The sequence below is a fragment of the Balaenoptera borealis genome, assembly GCF_965194805.1.
Source record: "Balaenoptera borealis genome assembly, chromosome: 10".
In the NCBI taxonomy this organism is placed as follows: Eukaryota; Metazoa; Chordata; class Mammalia; order Artiodactyla; family Balaenopteridae; genus Balaenoptera; species Balaenoptera borealis.
In genome coordinates this window covers 72078999-72100024 of record NC_138874.1, presented here as the reverse complement: position 1 = coordinate 72100024, position 21026 = coordinate 72078999, and the positions used below count along the sequence as shown (strand labels likewise).

At 36.4% G+C, this 21026-nt stretch overlaps 1 protein-coding gene across 4 annotated transcripts in view; it reads left to right on the top strand.

Moving 5' to 3' along the window:
- PARG (poly(ADP-ribose) glycohydrolase) overlaps window positions 1–21026 on the top strand; it is a 112798-nt gene that overhangs the window by 48970 nt on the left and 42802 nt on the right. For all 4 annotated transcript variants that reach the window (XM_082339422.1, XM_082339420.1, XM_082339419.1 and 1 more), the window contains 4 exons: window positions 1447–1539; window positions 7170–7327; window positions 14628–14707; window positions 19000–19060. In XM_082339422.1, coding sequence (XP_082195548.1) covers window positions 1447–1539; window positions 7170–7327; window positions 14628–14707; window positions 19000–19060 — 392 coding nt within the window. The remainder of the gene's footprint in view (window positions 1–1446; window positions 1540–7169; window positions 7328–14627; window positions 14708–18999; window positions 19061–21026) is intronic.

The following is a 21026-nucleotide window of genomic DNA, read 5'->3' as shown; positions in this document are numbered from 1 at the left end:
CTATAGATATCATATTCATTTCAATTAGATCAGTATTCTGGTTTTTCAGTAGGATGGTAAAAGCACTGTTCATATCTGAGATCTGATTCCTTTTCTACTCTTGTACAACTTTTTGTTTTCCCCAGAATTAATAATTGTCTTGTGTTCTTCACTTGCTTGTTTTTTATATACCTATGATTAATTGGATCCCACACTCTCTGAATTGCAAATATCTTTCTGTTCATTCTGAATATCATTTTTCCCATTTTCCTAATTTAAAGAGGGAGGTGGGCATAGGTTTGGATTTTAGAGCTTTGGTATAAAGAAAATTCTTAGTGTTAGAACCTTCTTGTAAAACCAGAGTGAACGTAAATTATCTTTGCTACTTTTTCTATTTATACACATACTGTGTCCAGCTGTAGATAGACAAATGAATATTCCTTTATTTCAGCTTAGCTCCTGATAGCAAAGGGAATCTATAGATATTTGTAAAGAGTCTGTATCCTCATCAATCCCAAACATTGGTCACATAGAGAAGTGGGGAGAGCTGTGGAATATAGGCCAGAATACTTGGGTTCTAGTTCTGATTTAGTTGCTAATTGACATTTTCAGTCTAGGATAATCAGGTAACCTCCTTGGCTTCAGTTTTCTTTTCTCTTTAATAATGACAGGATCAGACTGGATTATAACTGAGACCTCATCTATCTAGTTCAGATGTGATTTCGGATAGATACACGATTTACTTTAATCCTGACCGTATATATAGAATCTCTAGATTAAGAGTGTTTTCATTTTCAGTATTTTAAAAGAAATACTCTGATGTTTAGAGAGAAATTGGATTAAATGGCCTAAAGTAATTTCTAAAGCATTGAAGAGATGGGAAATTACAAAAGACAAAAATAGGCCATGAATGTCGTCTTTCTTGTACTTCAGATTACGATATGGGAATCATGGTTTTAACTTTCTAAAGGTGCCTAGAAAAGGAAATTGTAAGTCACCTGGAACTTCATTGTTTACTACCCAGTAGGTTAGATTTGACAAATATAATATGCTCTGAAACGATCAGGGTGGCTTTTATGGTGATTTCTTTAAATTACCTACTGTAGAAGCTTGAGGGTTTCTGAGAGAGTTCTTGGTGGTCTAATAGTTTTTAGTTGATGTAACCGAGGTCAGAAGGTACTGTTTTTCATATGCAAGCATTTATTTAGTTGTGAATGTGATATGATAGATATTTCATATTTGACATACTCGATTCATTTTCAGAGGGCATTTAGGTGAATTGCATACATTTGGAAATGAATTTGTAAGTTCCTTACTGCACCTGTTGGTGTACTTGTGCATGTGTTCAATGATGCTGATAATATGCCTTCTTATGGAATCCTATATAAGCAGATATGTAATTTAATTTTAATAACAAATATTTGTTCATTGGTTATTATTCACTGATAACATTTTATTGGTTTTCAGGTACTAGAAGAAGCAGAAGCTCAACACTTATATCAGTCCATTTTGCCTGATATGGTGAAAATTGCACTCTGTCTGCCAAATATTTGCACCCAGGTTGGTGGAAATAACTTCTTCCTCAGTAGCTTTCTTGAGACTCACAGTTGAATTTCGTTTAAACTCTAATTGTCAAGGTCAAACAGAGAGATGGGAAGCAGTTTTTGCCAGAGTATGATGATTTTGCTATACTAAGGAAAAGGTTAGAGGCTACAGAGAACACTGCGAGTGGACATTAAAAATGCAGCATTCAATTTCTGAGCTTCAGTTTACAGTGTTGATGTTTGCTTACTCATACTACTTTTTCTCTTTATTTAAAACAATCTCTGACTTTCAAAAAAGGATAGTCATTATTTCAAAGCATACTAATGGATTTAGAACATTTTATCTTCAAAATGGCTTAATACCTACTCCTTCCTCCCCTCTCCCCCAAAGTAGTGAGTTCATGATACATTCTTAACTTTTCTTAACTTTTAAAAATAAAAGAAAGAATCTGGTATTATTTTGTTTTGTGTGGGAGTGTATTAATTATTTATTGCTACATAACAAACTACCTCAAAATTTAGTGGTTTAAAACAGGAAACATTTATTATCTCAGTTTCTGTTGGGAATTTGGGAGCAGCTTAGCTGACTGGTTCTGGCTTGGGATCTCTCTTGTGGCTGCAGTCAGGGTGTTGGCCAGGGCTGCAGTCATCTGAAGGTTTGACTGAAGCTGGAGAGCCACTTCTCAGTTGGCTCACTCACATGGCTGCTGGCAGAAGGCCTCAGTTCCTTGCTGTGGGGCTCTCTGTAGGCTGATTGGGTATCCTCATGACATGGTTGCTAACTTCCCCAGAAAAAGCCACCCAAAGGAGAGAGACAGGAAGAGGCAGTGCCTTTTTGACCTCATTTCTGAAGACACACACTATTGCTTTCACTGTTCTTTCTCTGCATTAGAATTTAGTCCCTAAATCTAGCTCATACTCAAGGAAAGGATAATTAGACTCTGCCTCTCAAGGGGGTAGAGTATCAAAGAATTTGTAGATGTAATTATAAGAGGTTGTTGGTTTGTTCTTCATAATTTTTTTCCTGTGTTTCTCGCAACAGCAGCTTGAATTCGCCTCTGTCATTTATTTCTGGGGCAAGCCCCCTGGCTGCATGGATGCTAGCCAGGTTTCTGCTAACACTGTTGATCCACAGGGGCCCTAGGGACATTTTGGGCGGAGCAATTTCTGAATGTGTAGGATGGTCCCACACATTGCAGTCTATCATTGGAACAGCACAAAAAACACAAGCATAGTCATTGGGGCAACCAAAAGCCATGTCCGAATGCTCGAGTCCAAATGTTGAGAACCACTGAATGTTTTTGCGTGTGCCATATTTGTTAGCATTATACTGTGATATTTCCAATTTTAGGTAACTGTAATTTCACCTCATTAATTCATTGTGTCTGAAATAAGTTTTTCTATTGGGCAGAGAAAACATATTTTAAAACTCAACTTCTTGTTGTTTATGTTGGAAGCTATTTGCTTGCTTATGTTTCATGTTCATTCTTTTCTCTTTTTCTCCTTGCTTTTTTCCTTATGTAGTAAAATTTCTCACTACCTCTTAGGTTCTGCCCCTTGTGAAGCCTTTCCTACCTCTCCCAGCCAAAGTTTATCACTCCTGTAGCACTCGAATTATACTTATTAAGCACATTATTTTGTAACTTATGTTTTTATATGTCTCCTCCCCTAGATTATATTCTCCCTGAAGGGAGATCATCTTTGTGTCCCCAGGTCTAATATAGTGCTTAATTAAATGCTTTTTTAATTCACTGTAGTTCATAATTAACTGAATATAGCCTTTAGATAGGAATCACTTTCTCCTCTTCTCTTCCCTTCTCTTCCCTTCATGCTTTAGAGAGAAGGTTTCCCTACTGTACTTAATGAGATATGTATTCAAAAGCACCCAAGTTTGTAATCTATAACAAGTCAGTGGGTGGAACCAAAATCAGATTCGTGGCTCCCATCTCTTTTTCCTGGCTTAAAACAACTTTGTCCTTCCATTAGTGTACTAATGGTAAAACATTTTAATTTTGTCCTCTGCCCTCGACTAAAAGGTAAATCTCTGCTGTGAAAGTTAACATTTCAATTTGTTATCGGAATATATCTTTGGCAAGTTAAATTGCATATGTTGTTATTTAATGATTTATCATGTTAATGTTCTCTAGGCCAAATCTAAAAGGTAAATTTTAGATTTATAAAAATGAAATTAAAGGAAACAAATTTTGGATATGAACTTTTTGAAAGATCTTTTCATTCATGTTTTCTTAAATTAATTCATTTTTTATACAGCAGGTCCTTATTAGTTATCTATTTTATACATATTAGTGTATATATGTCAATCCCAATCTCCCAATTCATCCCACCCCCCCCCCACTCCTTTCCCCCCAGGTGTCCATACATTTGTTTGCTACATCTGTGTCTCTATTTCTGCCTTGCAAACCGGTTCATCTGTGCCATTTTTCTAGATTCCACATATATGCGTTAATATACGATATTTGTTTTCCTATTTCTGACTTACTTCACTCTGTGTGGCAGTCTCTAGGTCCATCCACATCTCTACAGATGACCCAATTTCGTTCCTTCTTATGGCTAATATTCCACTGTATATATTTACCACATCTTCTTTATCCATTCGTCTGTTGATGGGCATTTAGGTTGCTTCCATGACCTGGCTATTGTAAATAGTGCTGCAATGAACATTGGGGTGCATGTGTCTTTTTTAAATTATGGTTTTCTCAGGGTATATGCCCAGTAGTGGGATTGCTGGGCCATATGGTAATTCTATTTTTAGTTTTTTAAGGAACCTCCATATTGTTCTCCATAGTGGCTGGATCAGTTTACATTCCCACCAGCAGTGCAAGAGGGTTCCCTTTTCTCCACACCCTCTCCAGCATTTGCTGTTTGTAGATCTTCTGAAGATGCCCATTCTAACTGGTGTGAGGTGATACCTCATTGTAGTTTGGATTTGCATTTTTCTAATAATTAGTGATGTTGAGCATCTTTTCATGTGCTTCTTGGCCATCTGTATGTCTTCTTTGGAGAAATGTCTATTTAGGTCTTCTGCCCATTTTTGGATTGGGTTGTTTGTTTCTTTAATATTGAGCTGCATGAGCTGTTTATATATTTTGGAGATTAATCCTTTGTCCGTTGATTCGTTTGCAAATATTTTCTCCCATTCTGAGGGTTGTCTTTTCGTCTTGTTTGTGGTTTCCTTTGCTGTGCAAAAGCTTTGAAGTTTCATTAGGTCCCATTTGTTTATTTTTGTTTTTATTTCCATTATTCTAGGAGGTGGATCAAAAAAGATCTTGCTGTGATTTATGTCAAAGAGTGTTCTTCCTCTGTTTTCCTCTAAGAGTTTTATAGTGTCTGGTCTTACATTTAGGTCTCGAATCCATTTTGAGTTTATTTTTGTGTATGGTGTTAGGGAGTGTTCTAATTTCATTCTTTTCCATGTAGCTGTCCAGTTTTCCCAGCACCACTTATTGAAGAGACTCTGTTTTCTCCATTGTATATCCTTGCCTCCTTTGTCATAGATTAGTTGACCATAGGTGTGTGGGTTTAACTCTGGGCTTTCTATCCTGTTCCATTGATCTATATTTCTGTTTTTGTGCCAGTACCATATTGTCTTGATGACTGTAGCTTTGTAGTGTACTCTGAAGTCAGGGAGTCTGATTCTTCCAGCTCCGTATTTTTCCCTCAAGATTGCTTTGGCTATTAGGGGTCTTTTGTGTCTTCATACAAATTTTAAGATTTTTTTGTTCAAGTTCTGTAAAAATTGCCATTGGTAATTTGATAGGGATTGCATTGAATCTGTAGATTGCTTTCGGTATGGTAATTTTCACAATATTGATTCTTCCAATCTAAGAACACGGTATATCTCTCCATCTGTTTGTGTCATCTTTGATTTCTTTCATCAGTGTCTTATAGTTTTCTGAGTACAGGTCTTTTACCTCCTTAGGTAGGTTTATTCCTAGGTATTTTATTCTTTTTATTGCAAGGGTGAATGGGATTGTTTCCTTAATTTCTCTTTCTGATGAGAGGTCTTCATTCACGTTAACCAGTGTCTTATTTTACCTAGCTGAGTGCTCGATGATAAGATTTACATCCTCTAGTTTTCCCCAAGTATTAGCTTTCAGGCATTTCTCCTCACCAGGAGAACAAATAACTTATTATATTTTAAAGTATACTTATTTAGTTATTTGGGAAACAAGAAATGTTTGTGTTTAAAGTCCATTAAGCCCAAAATCATTTTTGTGGATAACCCGGTAAATGGTAGTTAAAAACTCATTTCTTACTAAAACCAAGGAACAGTGTGCTTTAAGCCATAGATACTTTGTCACCTTTTCTAAACTCGTGGCTGGGCTGTAAATAAATGTATAGGAAGGAAAATGAAGATCAATATGAGCTCTCTATTGCTTCTTTCTTAGAACTGGTGTTTGCTAAGGCCTAAAAGAGAATTTTGGATACCCTAGTGAAAATAAATTTTTGATATTTCCTGTTTGTTTACTTTTGTATTTTCCCAAGACAAATAGTTGAACTGCAAGTTTAGCATTTTCTTTTTCTAGCAAACTCTTATTCTAGCAATGATGTATGTTTTCTGTTACTTAGAGAAAAGCTAATTGTTATAGTTGATTTGTCTTGCCTGCCTTTCCTCAGTTTCGTTTTGAGTGCTGATTCCTGAGATATGATCAGGACAGTTCTCTATGCATACTGTTTTGAATTAAAGTAGATATCAAGGATTCTTAGTTCTGGGTCTTATTAAAGGGAATAGGAAAAGCATCTCTAAATATTATGTTGGAGCATTTTGAAATTTAACAACTGATATGTAAATTGGCAGTTGGTCTTTGGCTTTCCCAGCATGTCTTTAAAAACATACAGTTTAAACATTTAAAATAGAATACAACTCACTGAACACAATACTCAGGTCCTGTGGAATATACTAAAAATAAAAGGTTAGTCAATTTGGGTTTGGTATAACTTGAAGACATTTCAGACATAAAAAACTTGAGGGAGAAATGTCCTGCATCTTCCTTGACTTGAAATGATTATGTAGGAAATGCCTGTATTCTTACAGGTTATACATAAATAAGTCTGTGTACACATGTTCTATTAATTGCCTTAATAAAATTAGATTTGGGTCTTATAAATTGTCAGTGAGAAGTGTGATTCAAAATTAGAAGGAAAAGACTTATTTATTGAATTATTTCCTTAGATCATTTTCTTTAAGACTGAAATAGAGAAATTGCTCTGTCCAATAATCTTTAATATAAGTGAGAACAAAATTTAGCATATGCAGTAGTAGCTAAACTCAACATTACATTTTTCTGTTCCATCCTTTGTTTTAATTTTTCATTACATGTGTAATGTGTTTTTATTTCTTACTTGCTAAAGGAATCTCGTTTTTCACTAATACAAGTAATGTTTTGTGTTCTCTTCACTATCATTATTATTGATTAGAAATCTGCACTTCGTCAAACAAGTACATTTTCCCAATCATCCTTGATGAACTGCTCTTGACTTCAACAGTATTGCTGATTTAAGGATTCAAGAGTGGCCTGAAATTATTCCTACCTTAATTTAGCAAATGCAATTTGGTGCCTCTGCTTTTGAAATTGCTAAACTAATTATTGCTCTTCTTGTCTGTATTTGTGTTTCCTCTATCAGCCAATACCGCTCCTGAAACAGAAGATGAATCATTCCATCACAATGTCACAGGAACAGATTGCTAGTCTTTTAGCTAATGCTTTCTTCTGCACGTTTCCACGGCGCAATGCTAAGATGAAATCGGAGTATTCTAGTTATCCAGATATTAACTTCAATCGGTATGTTTTCAGCGAACACCTTTTTAACATTAAAATGGAGAAGGTTGGCATTGAGTGATTTGCCAAACATTTTATGTACAGTTATCTAATTTAATCTTTACAATACAGTGAGTTAAGTGATATTTTTGCTGTTTTGCAGGTAAGATAATTAAAGTTCATGGTTAACAAAACTTGCTTTGGGTCCAGGAGCTAGTAAGTCACAGAGCTAAAGTTTAGTCTCAGGTCTGTCTTACTCCAAGGCACATGTTCTTTCCACCCTGTCAGGTTGTCCTCCTCCTCTAAGTGCCCTGAATTCCTTATGCCTGTTTGGTGTGATTATTTAGTCACAGAACATTTGTTGTACATTATATTCTTTGTATGCTGAAATAATGTTAAAGCTGGAGTACAAGTACTCCTTTCTGTAAAGTGTGAGTTTAGAGCCATGAGACTGACCGTCTTATGAGACTTGAAAATACAGTTCTTAACACAAAAAGCAAAAGTGAAAGTTGACTTTGACTTTTTATAGACATGATTAATTTATTAATCTAATATTTTTTAAAAGGAAGACAAAATAATGTTTAAATTATTTGATTAAAGTAATGTATTGTGAAGGTTGATAAAGTTTTAGATTCTAGCCATTTCCCCACATTATTACTTTCTCCATCATTTACACAAACAAAAACATTGTAAAATCTTCTTGGCAAATGAATATCGTTTATTTCCTCCCTCCAGCCCCCCTCCACCCCCCATCTCTGTTTTTCACCTGAGAATTATCTTTATGGGATCTGTGAGTAAAATGTGAGTTTTTTCCCCCTAATGTCAGGAGCAGGCATTCAGAAAATTGTTCCAGTATATGCTCCTCTTTCCCAGTAGACTGTGTGTAATGTCCTCCTCCATTACCTCCCTCTAATCCCCATCTCCTGCCTCTGAAGGGCGGGGCAGTGTGGACAGGGTACAGAGAAGGAGGTGTAGTGATGGAGCAGTCACATGACTTTGCTCAAAGTTGACAAAGTTCTGTTTACCGTTCTGTTTTTGTGTTCAAAGTTGATTGGTGTGGTAATGCCACTTATTTTAGTTTACCTTTTTAATGTTGTCTCGTTAAAAACTTTATTTCTAATGAATTTTAGATGTGTAAAAAAGTTGCAGAAATAGTACTGAGAGTTCCTGAATACAACTCTCCTAACTTCCCCTTATGTTAATATTACTATGTAACCATACTTTGTAACCATAGTAAAGTTATCAAAACCAGGAAATCAACATTGGTATAATACTGTTAAATGAACTGCAGACCTTATTTGAATTCCAACAGTTTTTGTACTGTATTTTTCTGTTCCAGAATCCTCCCAGTATCCCATACTGTGTTTACAGTCGGCCCCTTTTTTTTTAAAGACCATTTATTTAATTTATTTTTAAAAATTTTTATATTTATTTATTTATTTGGTTGTGTGGGTGTTAGTTGCAGCAGGCGGGCTCCTTAGTTGTGGCTCCAGGGCTCCTGAGTTGCAGCATGTGGTCTCCTTAGTTGTGGCATGTGGGCTCCTTAGTTGTGGCATGCAGACTCTTAGTTGCGGCATGCATGTGTGATCTAGTTCCCTGACCAGGGATTGAACCTGGGCCCACTGCATTGGGAGCGCGGAGTCTTATCCACTGCACCACCAGGGAAGTCCCTACTGTAGTCCCTTCTTATCTGTGGCTCGCTTTCCATGGTTTCAGTTACCTACAGTCAACCACAGTCTGAAAATATTAAATGGAGAATTCCAAACAATTCATAAGTTTTAAATTGCACACCATTCTGAGTAGCATGATGGAATCTTGTACCGTCCCACTCCTTCCCATCCAGGACATGAATCATCCCTTTGTCCAGCGTATCCCACCTGTTAGTCACTTAGTAGCCTGTCTTGGTTATCAGATCAGCTGCTGAGTCATCGCAGTGCTTGTTCAAGTAACCCTTATTTTACTTAATAATGGACCCCAAGCACATGAGTAGTGATGATGGCAGTTGGGATATGACAAAGAAAAGCTGTAAAGTGCTTCTATCCATGGAATTAAGAAGAAGGAAAAAGAAATTTATGGTAGTTTTGCTGTTACACCTCAAACTGCACAAGTTATGGCCAATGTGTGTGATAAGTGCTTAGTTAAGATGGAAAAGGCATTAAATATGTACAATAGGATATTTTGAAAGCTGGAGACCACATTCACATAACTTTTATTACAGTATATTATTATAACTGTTCTACTTTATTATTAGTTATTGTTGTTGTTAATGTCTTACTGTGCCTAACTTATAAATTAAACTTTATCGTGAGGTATATATCTATAGGGAAAAACATAGTGTACATAGGGTTCCATATTGTCCGAGGTTTCAGGCAGCCACCGGGGAGTCTTGGATTTCCTACAGGTAACGGGGGACTGCTGTAGTTTTCTAAGTCTCCTCTACCCTGTTATTTAGTTTTTCCTTTTCTTTCATGACTTTGACACTTTTGAAGACTACTCATCAGTTATTTTGTAGTATGTTCTTCAGTCTGGGTTTGACTGACATTATTTTCACAAATGGAGTGAGGTCACTGAATTTTTGACAGAAATAGGAGAGAACTGATGTTGTGTCCTTTTCTGTGCATCATATCAGTGGGCTCTTTTTTTAAAAAAATAAAAAAATAAATAATTTTGTTTATTTATTTACTTATTTTTGGCTGTGTTGGGTCTTTGTTGCTGTTCGCGGGCTTTTCTCTGGTTGGGGCGAGCGGGGGCTACTCTTCATTGCGGTGCGTGGGCTTCTCATTGCGGTGGCTTCTCTTGTTGCAGAGCATGGGCTCTAGGCACACGGGCTTCAGTAGTTGTGGCACGTGGGCTCAGTAGTTGTGGCTCACGGGCTCTAGAGCGCAGGCTCAGTAGTTGTGGCGCACGGGCTTAGTTGCTCCGCGGCATGTGGCATCTTCCTGGACCAGGGTTCAAACCCATGTCTGCTGCGTTGGCAGGTGGATTCTTAACCCCTGCACCACCAGGGAAGCCTCTTTTTGAATGAATCAGATTAATAGTTTTTTACATCGTAGGTAGTCAGAAATTAGAATTATCCCTAGAAATAATCCTTGATCTGTAAGAATTATTTCCAGTCCAGAATGACCATGAGGGATTTAAGCTTGCAGTATCCCAGTAGCATTTTTACCAAATAAGAGTTTAAGTAGGTCTGTTGAAGATTTGAAACCAGGCATGCTCTTGTCTTCCTGGCTGATGGATGTTCTTTTGGTCACCAGAACACTGAAAATTAATTAAGGCAGGTGAAACCTGTGGCAGTTTCCACAGTTGTTTTAGGGAATCCTCAGCAGTCAGGATGTCTGCACTTGTCTCTCAGTGAGATGAATGTGTTTTCATAAGCTGAAAACAGCCAACAACCACAACTGTTCACGATCATTGATGCTGTCTATTGGCAGCTCACTTTGATTCTATCTCTGGAAGTTTCTAGTTGGGAAGCTTCTATACTAATTGGTTCAGTGAGAGTAAATGACCTGTAGCAGAAGTGGGACTTGAACACTGTCTTCTGTTCAAACTCATTGCTGTTTCGTTATGTCTCACTTCTTCTCAAGAGCAAAATGTTCTGCATGCACTCCAGAAATGAAAAACAACCAGTAGTTCCCATTTTTCGTGTGGCTTATGAAATATCAACTACCTAATTTGATGAGCCATTTGGTAAGCAGATTATGGAGCATTTTGTTGTTGTCATGTTTTCTTTTTTGCATAATTGCTGTTTATAGTTTCTGCCAGTTAGGAGTTGTGTGTGTGTGTGAGTGTATTTAGTCTCAAAAGGCTAGCCAGTTGATTGAATAAGAAAAATGGTAAGAGTTTGTGGTGGCAGGCTGACGTCAATAAATTGAATAAGTCTTCCCTTTTTTATTTATCGTTGTGTTCTTCCAGCCCTGCTTAGTTATGTTAAATACCCCTGACCTTTTCCCCTGCTTGCCTTTCAGGGCCTAAACATTCTTATAAAGGCTTCCAATGTGATTAGCATCGATGCTTCTGAGATTGCTTAGAAACTGATGGTCAGAGATTAATTGTGGGTTGCAGCAGTGGTCAGCCCAGGAGGCTTTTACATCTGTCTCTTCCATGGATTGAAAATGCTGTCAGGGCCATATGGCACAGTGCTTCACAGAAAAGCCAAGAATGACTTTCTGGCTGGGTTCCGGATTATCATTTGCTTCCACTTTGAAGTGGAGGTTATAGTGCTTTAGGTTTGATTTACTGTATACTAATAGGATTAATCCTTAACTTGAAATCACATGGGAGTATGTGTGTGTCTAGAATCCAATTCTAGTAATGTTATCAATATTCCATTCAGGGAAAGATTTTATTAAACTATGTTTCTCTTTATATGTATGGAAAGAAAAACACCAGTTAATAAGTAGCTGACCCTTGATTGACTTATTCCCTTGAAAATAAAAGTTTTGTTTAGAACAAGAGTGAGGTTGCCTAACTGGCTTTCTCTGTTTATTTTCTTTAATAATCTGTAATTATCATTTGGTTAAATGCTAAAATGTCTTCCCTACGTGTGGAGGGGTTATTATGGCCTAGTTTATGTGCATGTTTACATGCACGCCTGCTGACTCAAAATATGCCTTCAAATATACATACCCAGGGATCCAGGGACTGCCCTGGTGGTCCAGTGGTTAAGACTCCATGCTTCTACTGCAGGGGGTGCAGGTTCGATCCATGGTCTTGAAACAGATCCCACATGCCGTGCAGCATGGCCAAAAAAAAAAACAAAAAACACCCAGGACTTGAAAATCTAAATTAACAACAACAACAAAAAATGATGTTGAGGAGTTAAAAAAAATTGGATGGTGCTTGATTATTATGAGAAGGTCTCATTCTCTCTGAGTCTCTGTCTTTTTCTGTTTGTCTCTCTGAGTGTCTTTCTCTGCGAGTTTCTGTCTCTCATACCCTCCTTCTGTCTTCAACCTAACTTCTGTCTCTTTCTCTTCTGTCTTGCCAGTCCCATCTTTCTGTCTCTTCCTTTCTCTGGCTCTGTCCTCAGTCCCTTTGTCTATCTCCCTCCCGCCACCCCCCCCACCTCCCACCGCCACCCCCCCCACCTCCCACCGCCACCCCCCACCTCCCACCGCCACCCCCCCAACCTCCCACCGCCACCCCAAACGCTGTCCTTCAGATAGTACATCGCTCTTGTGGCTTTCTCTCATGCAGATTGCCTGTGTTTTTATGTTATTTTCACTTGCTTCCATACCAGAATAACTCATTTTATTTAGGTGGCTATTCGTGGTACTTTAAAATTTTACAAAGTGAAATCTGAGAATTGATGCAAAGGTTTTAAACCTGCTTCATCTTGCCTAATTTTCTACCCCCCTGTTGTGTCCCAGACCCCACCCCCAACACACTTCTCCATCAGGAAGATGGAAAGCATATATGGTTGCATAGTGATTTGAAATTAGACTTGGAGCAATGAAGAAAGAGAATGCATTGAGATTCTGCTTAATTTGTACCTATAAGATTTGGATCTGTAAAATAAACACTAATGCTCATTTGTAGTGGGTGATAATAACAGCCATATAATCTTTCCAGGAAAGTCCATATTGCTAAGGTAATAAATATGTAGTCCCAAGAGTCTCCTAAGGTTAATAATTTGCCATCATGGTTATTAAATATGTTAACTTTTACGTGATTTTATAAATAAATGATCACATGCTGAAGCTAGGGATGCTTTTTACGTTTGGGGGAATTATTTCTTGAGGGCAATAGCCATTTTCACTCACTATGCAACAGTTCTACGGAAGAGGAACTTTTTCCCCTTAATTGAGTTGTATAGTAAGTACATCAGTTATCTCTAAAAAAAGGTGATAGCTGCCTTTATATTTATCCTGATTCCCTCTACTAAGTAGTAAACCTAGAAAGGGATTTTGCAATGGATCCCAAGGTATTCATTCGGTAAATCATATTTATTTGATACAGGATGTTTAATTAAACTGCCAAGTGGCTTCTTCATTTTGACTGTCATTTTGATTTAAACAAGCTCTATTCTGGCTGACATTTTGCAGAAGAAACCAAACTGAAACCTGTGTTCTCAAAGATTCTTTCTTTCATCAGGCAGCTGGATTTTAAGAGTATTTGTTATAAACATTTTAGAAAATACAGTCTTCTAGATGAGAAAAAATTTTCACACAGGCACTCAAACTACTTCTAAACATTAACTAGATTTCAGATTTCGTTAAAATGCTTTCTGACATTTAACATTCTTTTCAGGAAATAAGTATTCATGTAAATTGTTTTCTCAGAAATTGACCCTGAATAAAGAATTTCAAATCATTGGAAACAGGATCATTTGAAATCTACATTTCCTTCCCTTTTCCTAATTCATTTCATTTGCTCAATAGGATTTTCTCATAGAATTAACTTTTCCCTCTCTGCATAGTTACATAAGCTTGTTTTTCTAATCATGAAAAATTTTACCCATTTCGGCACTTATTAAAGTGGACTCTTACTTGAAGGGTTTCTGGTTTTAGAGCAAGAGTATATGACTAGAAGCAGATGACTAATACTTCATCGTTTATAGCCACAGAATTTCTTTGCAATTTTTAAATGCCTTTGTAAAGCTAGATCTTGTGCCTGAAAGCATGCTTTTGTGTTAGAAATCTTTTGGTGAACTACTTACTCAGGTCATATGCTTTCAAAGCCTTGCTTTTCTTTCCTCAGGATAAATTGCATTATGAGTTACCAATAACAATGCCATGTCATTTCAAAGAAAACTAAATTAAGTAGTGCAAGCCCAGGTTGCTGGAAACTGGATGACATAGGGTAGGCATTGTTTTGGTTACCATACGAAGGGTATATGTGTTTAATCACCAAGGATTGGTCAGTCCGCCAGTATCTTGTCATACCTGCTTGTTGTCCTAGCCGCACCCCACCCCCAAACAGTCATGCGGATTTTTTTTCAGATACCATTTTAGTTCAATCATTCAACTACCTGGTAATATTATGAATTATATATAGTATTTGCCATGATCAAGCATTAACTCACTGGCCTAATTGACTTTGGGGGACCAGATGGTGCCCCACAGAAAGATAGACTGGAGGAACGTTGTTGTTAGAGAGTGCCATCTGACATGAACAACTTTGAAGAAGCCTGGTTCTAGTTGGTCTCAGTCCTCTCCAGATGCTGTTTGAATCCAAACAGTTTCCCAGTTTTCTGTCGTTACAGAATTGCCTTCTGGAAAAATTGCTTCTTTTATTACTTGGTAGCAGTATAGATTTAGTTTTTTGTGAATCATTAAGGCATTTAGAAACATCCTTACCCTCTTTTATTTTCGATCTCTTTCAGGTTGTTTGAAGGACGTTCATCAAGGAAACCAGAGAAGCTTAAAACACTCTTCTGCTACTTTAGAAGAGTCACAGAGAAAAGTACATTCCTTTCATTCTTACTGTAATTTTTGTCACTGAGGGGGACAGTTCAGACAGGTCAAAAACATTTTGTGTTTAAAGTACACTTTCCTGCCCAAATCACATTAAAACAATAATAATTCAATATCTAGATTTTATGCATTTGTTGTGTGTATACGTAAATGTGTGCTATGAATGTGTGTGGGTTTTATATACTCTGAAATTAGACTAGCGTAACATACGCTAATGGATGTTCATGAATAAAAATAGTAAATTAATACTTTCAAAAGAAAGTATATTGACTGGGAGATACATTTTAGGTATTCTTTATTTAAAGAAACAATTGACTATTACAATTAGTTTATTTGCAGAGGTTAACCAGTTCATTGCCTTCCTACCCATCCCTCTCTTTTGTGCCTCCTTTATGCCCTTTGTAGAGTTCTTATAAAACAGTGTTTGTACTTAGAGTTTACATTGTCTTTCTTCCTCTGTTGGACCTCAGCCATCTTCTTTTCCCAGGGGCTAATCATAGCACCTGAGGCAGTAGTGGTAAATGTCTAGCCAATGCTGGTAGTGACCAGCTAATAATAGATGGGTGTTGCCACCCTTATCCTAGGAGCTGGGTGATCACAGACCCACAGACAAGTTTCTTAACATCTCTAAGCCTCAGTTTCTTCATCTGTAAAATAAAAGAATAATGATAACTTACCTCATAGGGTAGTTGTAAGTATTAAATCAGAAGTTACATGCTTAATAAATGTTAGCTATTATCATGGGTAGCCTTTCCTGCAAATCAATTATAAAGGAAACCAGAACATCTCAAAAGTTTGCTTTTGCTAAGTAGAACAGGTCAAGTGAAATGAGTTCTTTTCAGTTCTGGTTGTCGAAGTTGTGGGATTGTCTTAAAATACATCACTGAATTATTTTAAGGTCATTTTTCTCATATCCTTCCCTTAGTAAGTAATCTCACATCCTAGTGTACTTGGCATTCTTTTCCTTTTGAATGTATTGCTATTGGACATTGTTCAAATTTGGGGGAAAGAAATCAATGATCAGGATTTTGATAATTTAAGGGGAAAATTCATAGGCTTCTTTTGATAGAGGTTTATTTCTCTTTTTTTCTTGTTTTGTTTTTTTTTTGTTTGTTTTTGTTTATTTGGCTGCGTCGGGTCTTAATTGTGGCACGTGGATCTTTGTTGCGGCATGCAGGGAGTTATTTCTTAGCTTATCATTTTTAGTTTTGTGCTCTGTACTGAATGAAATAGTAAGGAAAGTGAAGGCTCACTGGGGCTTATGAGACATGAAACCTAATTAGAATTTGTACTAATTTGTTAGAAAGATGAGTATGTTTTTTGCTATTCTAAATCTAAATAGAATGAATTCCATTACTGTTTCTAAGTAATTCAGGGTTTACTTTTGTGTCCCTGAAGTGAAATCCTGCATGTCTGCTCTAAAAACCAACTTACCTTTCCAAATTTTAGGATTTTAAATACTTTGAGAGAAAAAGCTGAAATTTTGTTTTTTCAACTAGAAATTTATAAATCATCATACATATTTTTTAAAAAAATATTTATTTATTTATTTGACTGCTCCAGGTCTTTAGTTGCAGCACGTGTCATCTTTGGTTATGGCATGCAGGATCTTTGGTTGTGGCATGCAGGATCTTTAGTTGTGGCATGCAGGATCTTTAGCTGCAGCATGCGGGATCTAGTTCCCTGACCAGCGTTGAACACGGCCCCTGCATTGGGAGCACGGAGTCTTAACCACTGGACCACCAGGGAAGTCCCTAAATCATCATAACTATTGGGAATTAGGCTGAAAAACTAAATTGTAATTAGACATTTTATTTTCTTTTTCACTGTACATGGTAATTTGGTTCTTTGTAGAAATATAGTAAGACATGCTATAGGTTTTTAGGATGTAAAGCTACAGGCTTAAGGAGGAAATACTAAATAGAATAAAAGAGGTTTGCAATTTAATAATTACTTTCTATAGAAAGTTCTAGAGTCTACTGAATAGAAACTATAGAAACCTATTTAAAGTACCATATTTCATCAACTCTAGGACATGATATAAGAAGTTTCATTATGTTAGGTACCACTACAAAGGAAAAAACTCTCAAGATGGGGAGTGGTAGGAGATATCTCTTACAAAGCTGGTATACCAGAGGTCTGTACCCTTAGTCTAAGAATAAGTGAGAAATTAACTTGGCCATGCAGAAAGGGGACAACAAAGAAACTGCAAGTGTCAACCTAGGTAGAGAGGGCACCCAAAAAATCTTCCCTGAGAATCTGAACCACGAGCTGCAAGTCTGAGGTCTGAAGTCATATCACCAGTGTGATCCACAGAAGCCTGCAACGGAAGATTTAATTCAGACTGATTTCAGGTTGGTGGTGGCCCCAGATGATGGTAGAAGCAGATGCACATCTTCTCTGGAAAAATTCAGCTTTAATGCAGACCAGTAGCAATAGCTAGATACCTTTGACTATGTGAGATATGTCCTAGTTTCCGAAACTTAATACATGAAAAATATGCTTTTTAGAGTTGATAAAATATAATTTCATCAGGACCACCTTTTCAAGGATGTCAGTATATATTTTATATTTGTAGTGAGGCTCTTGAGACTGAAAGATTTTAAAGAGCTTTCTGAATTATTTTCAATATAATTTTAGATAAAACTATCTTATAAATGGAATATTTAAAAAGTGATGGCTTGGGACTTCCCTGGCGGTCCAGTGGTTAAGACTGTGCACTTCCATTGCAGGGGGTGTGGGTTCAGCCCCTAGTCAGGGAACTAAGATCCCACATGCTGTACGGTGTGGTGAAAAAATTTTAAAAAAATAAAAGATTTAAAAAAAAAATTGGGTGATCTTAAAAAAAAAAATGATGACTCATATGCAGTATATATTGTGATTTTATTAAAGGAAATATTTGATTAACCAAAATAACCTATTCTGGTGTGAAAGGTGCCTTTTTATGGAAGAAAGGTAGTAGGCATGTTCTCAAGGGTTTTTTTTTTTGTTATTAATTATATCTAAAGAGCCATATTCTTCTGTCTTTTCTCTTGCTTTGCCAGAAATTTTCATTTTTTAATTTCTCTTTGTCTCTCCTAGTATGTGTGAGAGACATTTAATGTTCTTACTTTTCTGCTAAATTATTGAATGATGACACAGACATTAGTTTCCTATTAATAGAATTGCTTCTCTGGTGTTTGAATTATTTGACTTGTGAATTTTAACTATGCTATCCATTTGTCTTAAAGAAAGTTAGACATCTAAAGAATATTTTGTAACTCACGTTAACAAAATTCTGTTTTCTACTATAACTACTCCATATGATTTTTGAATTGTTGCTGCTTGTGACTGAGAGCAGAGAAATGTGGAATCATCCGAAGGAATGAAATGATTGCCAAGCTTTCACTGGGACTCTACCACCATTATCACTAATAGTTCCTGACATATCTCTCTCTGCTTCAGAGCATTTTTTTTTTTAAAACAGAAGAAAACAGAAATGGCCTGGCCTTTTTAGTTTGTTCTTTGATTTGAATCAAACAAATTACTTTTGGCCAGCTGATTTATTTTTTGCTTTTGCCACTATTTAAAAAAAAAAAAAAAAGTAAATCTAACAAAAAAGGATCTTATCCTCTAAAATTTACTGCATTTTGATCCTCTCATATCTGTTGCTACTGGAAAACTATGTCATCATTCTTCTCTAACCTCTTAGAATACAGTAATTCCTCCTTCTGGCAAAGGTGCCTTTAAATAGAGCACTTGCATATCGTCTAAGCCCTGGGTTTAGCTGTGTCAACCTCAAAGGACATGCCAACAATTTTCTTTTTTAATCTTAGACATATTATTTTATTATAAAACACATAAATGTGTATACATTTACCAGTCTTTAGGTGTAGGGTTAAGGCTTTTTTTTTTTTGAGGAGTTTACAAATTAAAATTTAGTTTGTCTTTGTCGTATAAGCTATATCCATTATGCATCTTTTTTTCCCCCAAGGATTTTTTAAAAATATATTCAGTTTGGAAAACTTAACCGAAAAGTACCAGCACGCAAATCCTACTGTCGTGCTGTTTTCTGTATAGTTTTGTGTCTTAGGGAGGGCTTATTTACTATTTTGTAGAAAGAATTCCTGTTGTAAGGATAATATGATTTTAAATCAATCTTCTGTTGTATTCCAGCACAAGGCTTTGTTTTTCCTGATTAGCTTTACAGGCAGTGTTAGACCCATTCTTTTACTGAATATATATAGTCTTTTCAAACTCAGTACTTATTTTGGGTGTGTTTCTCTTTTATTGCTTTTGTAGAACCTACTGGGTTGGTGACATTTACAAGACAGAGTCTTGAAGATTTTCCAGAGTGGGAAAGGTAATAATAATGTAAATAATCCTGGAATCTTAGAATTAGAAGGACTCTTTCACCATGAGATGATTGTATTTTACAGCCCCTGAAAAGATGGTTTCCCAACCTCCTAATTGCCCTAGTACCAGGGAGTTTCTTCTTAAAATGATCAGTTGATAGCTCTCATTGTTAGAAAGGTCATGCCTTTTGAATCAAAGTCTGCAACCCTTTCACTTCTACTCTTTTGCCTTAGTTTTGTCTTCTGAAACAAAGTCCTATTTAGAATTTAGGAGTTTTCTGTGTGAAGACACTAACACTAAACACCAATATTTAATGTTCCTCCTTACCCTTGGTTTTATGGTTAATGTTTGTATTTTATCTCTTTTCTTTCTGGAGGACAAGATTAGGAACTTTTTTTTTTTTACTAAACTAAAATGTAAATCGTAATTACTTAGTATTTGTCTGAGTGACAAGAGTTTTGAAGTTTGGCTGTCAACATGTACTATTGGCAATTTTGTGGAAGTTGCTAATTTACTAGGGTTTTTTCTTATTTACCTGCAAATACTGAGGAGAATAATAAGCAATCTGAGTTTATTCAGATACGTGAGTTCCTTAGTGCCTTGAAATAGTCAACACATTTTCTAACCTGGAACAAATCCCCAAAGCACTTAGAGAAGAATGTATCTACTTTTTCAGTGCATGTGAGGACATGATTAAACATGCTAAATGTATATTTTGGATGTGCATTCATGTTAATCAGTGCCTCTTCATTTTCTAATAATTTTTATCGTAGTTTGTAATTGTTTTGTTTAGAATTAGTGATGAAAGGGACTCACTCTTAAAGGAACTAACTTGAGAAAGCACATATGCTTAGATGGCTTTCCTGTGTTTTCATCCATCAAAGAAGTTTATTTGTGAGGTGAAAGAAAAACAAACTTACTTTAGGAGGCTGACTGCATGGCTGAGATGATTATTAGCAGAGGGAAATGGATAAAAGATTAAGCAACCAAAAGAAAGACAAAAACAAGAACAAAATTGAGTCAGAAAGGAAGAGGAACATGTACAGCATTTCGGAATCATGGCATATTAGAAATTAAAGGGACCCCAGGAAGTCATCTGGTCCAGCTGCCTACTAAAAGTAATCAGCTCTGTAATACCTATAACAGATGGAGACTAGGCAGCCCTGGTGATGGGAAATTCACGGTTTGGCCGCAGTCTATCCCATTGTTGGCTGCTTGTGTTGTTGTCTAATACTTTCATTTACTAAAAAAGTCTGTCTTCCAAAAATCTCCCCACCCCGCCAAATCCCATTCCTCGTTCTTCCTTCTGGAGCTACAATAAATAAAACTAATTTTCTTTAACATTTGACCTTTCTTCATGTATTTTAATGCTTTCTTGATCCACCCCCACCTCTAACAATACACACAGGTACATACTAAACTACTCATTTCTTCTGTTTCACATATCATATGGATTGTAAACCCTTTAACTCTGCTGTTGATGTACCCTAGGCCATTGGTCCCTCTTAAAATATGGTGCCTAGAACTAAAGTAACAATCTGCTATGTTATCTGCCCAGACTAGAGTACAGAAGGTTGCTTTTCTTAGCTCTTCTATTAGTCTCTAATAGGAACACAGATGTTTTTGTTCATGTTGCTTTTGTGTAGATTTTATAGATCATTCAGAGGGATTGTTTTTAATTCAGCTCAGGATCTCTACTCTGCATCTGGCGTTCATTTGGCACTAATGTGAAAGGACACCTATTTGTACACCATCTGGGAGAGAAGGGATAGGTCAAAATGCAGAGATTGGTGAGGCTGCTGTGTCAGTAAGATAATTTTACTCAAATAAGATCAAGATATTCCCCTTAACCTAGATAGGCAGAATTTAACTTGAAACTTTTCATACTTTTTTTTAAAATTTCATTGATCTCTTTTTTGTTTTAGCTGCTTCTTAAGTGAGTTGCAGAATGCAATTAAAATCCATCTCCCAGA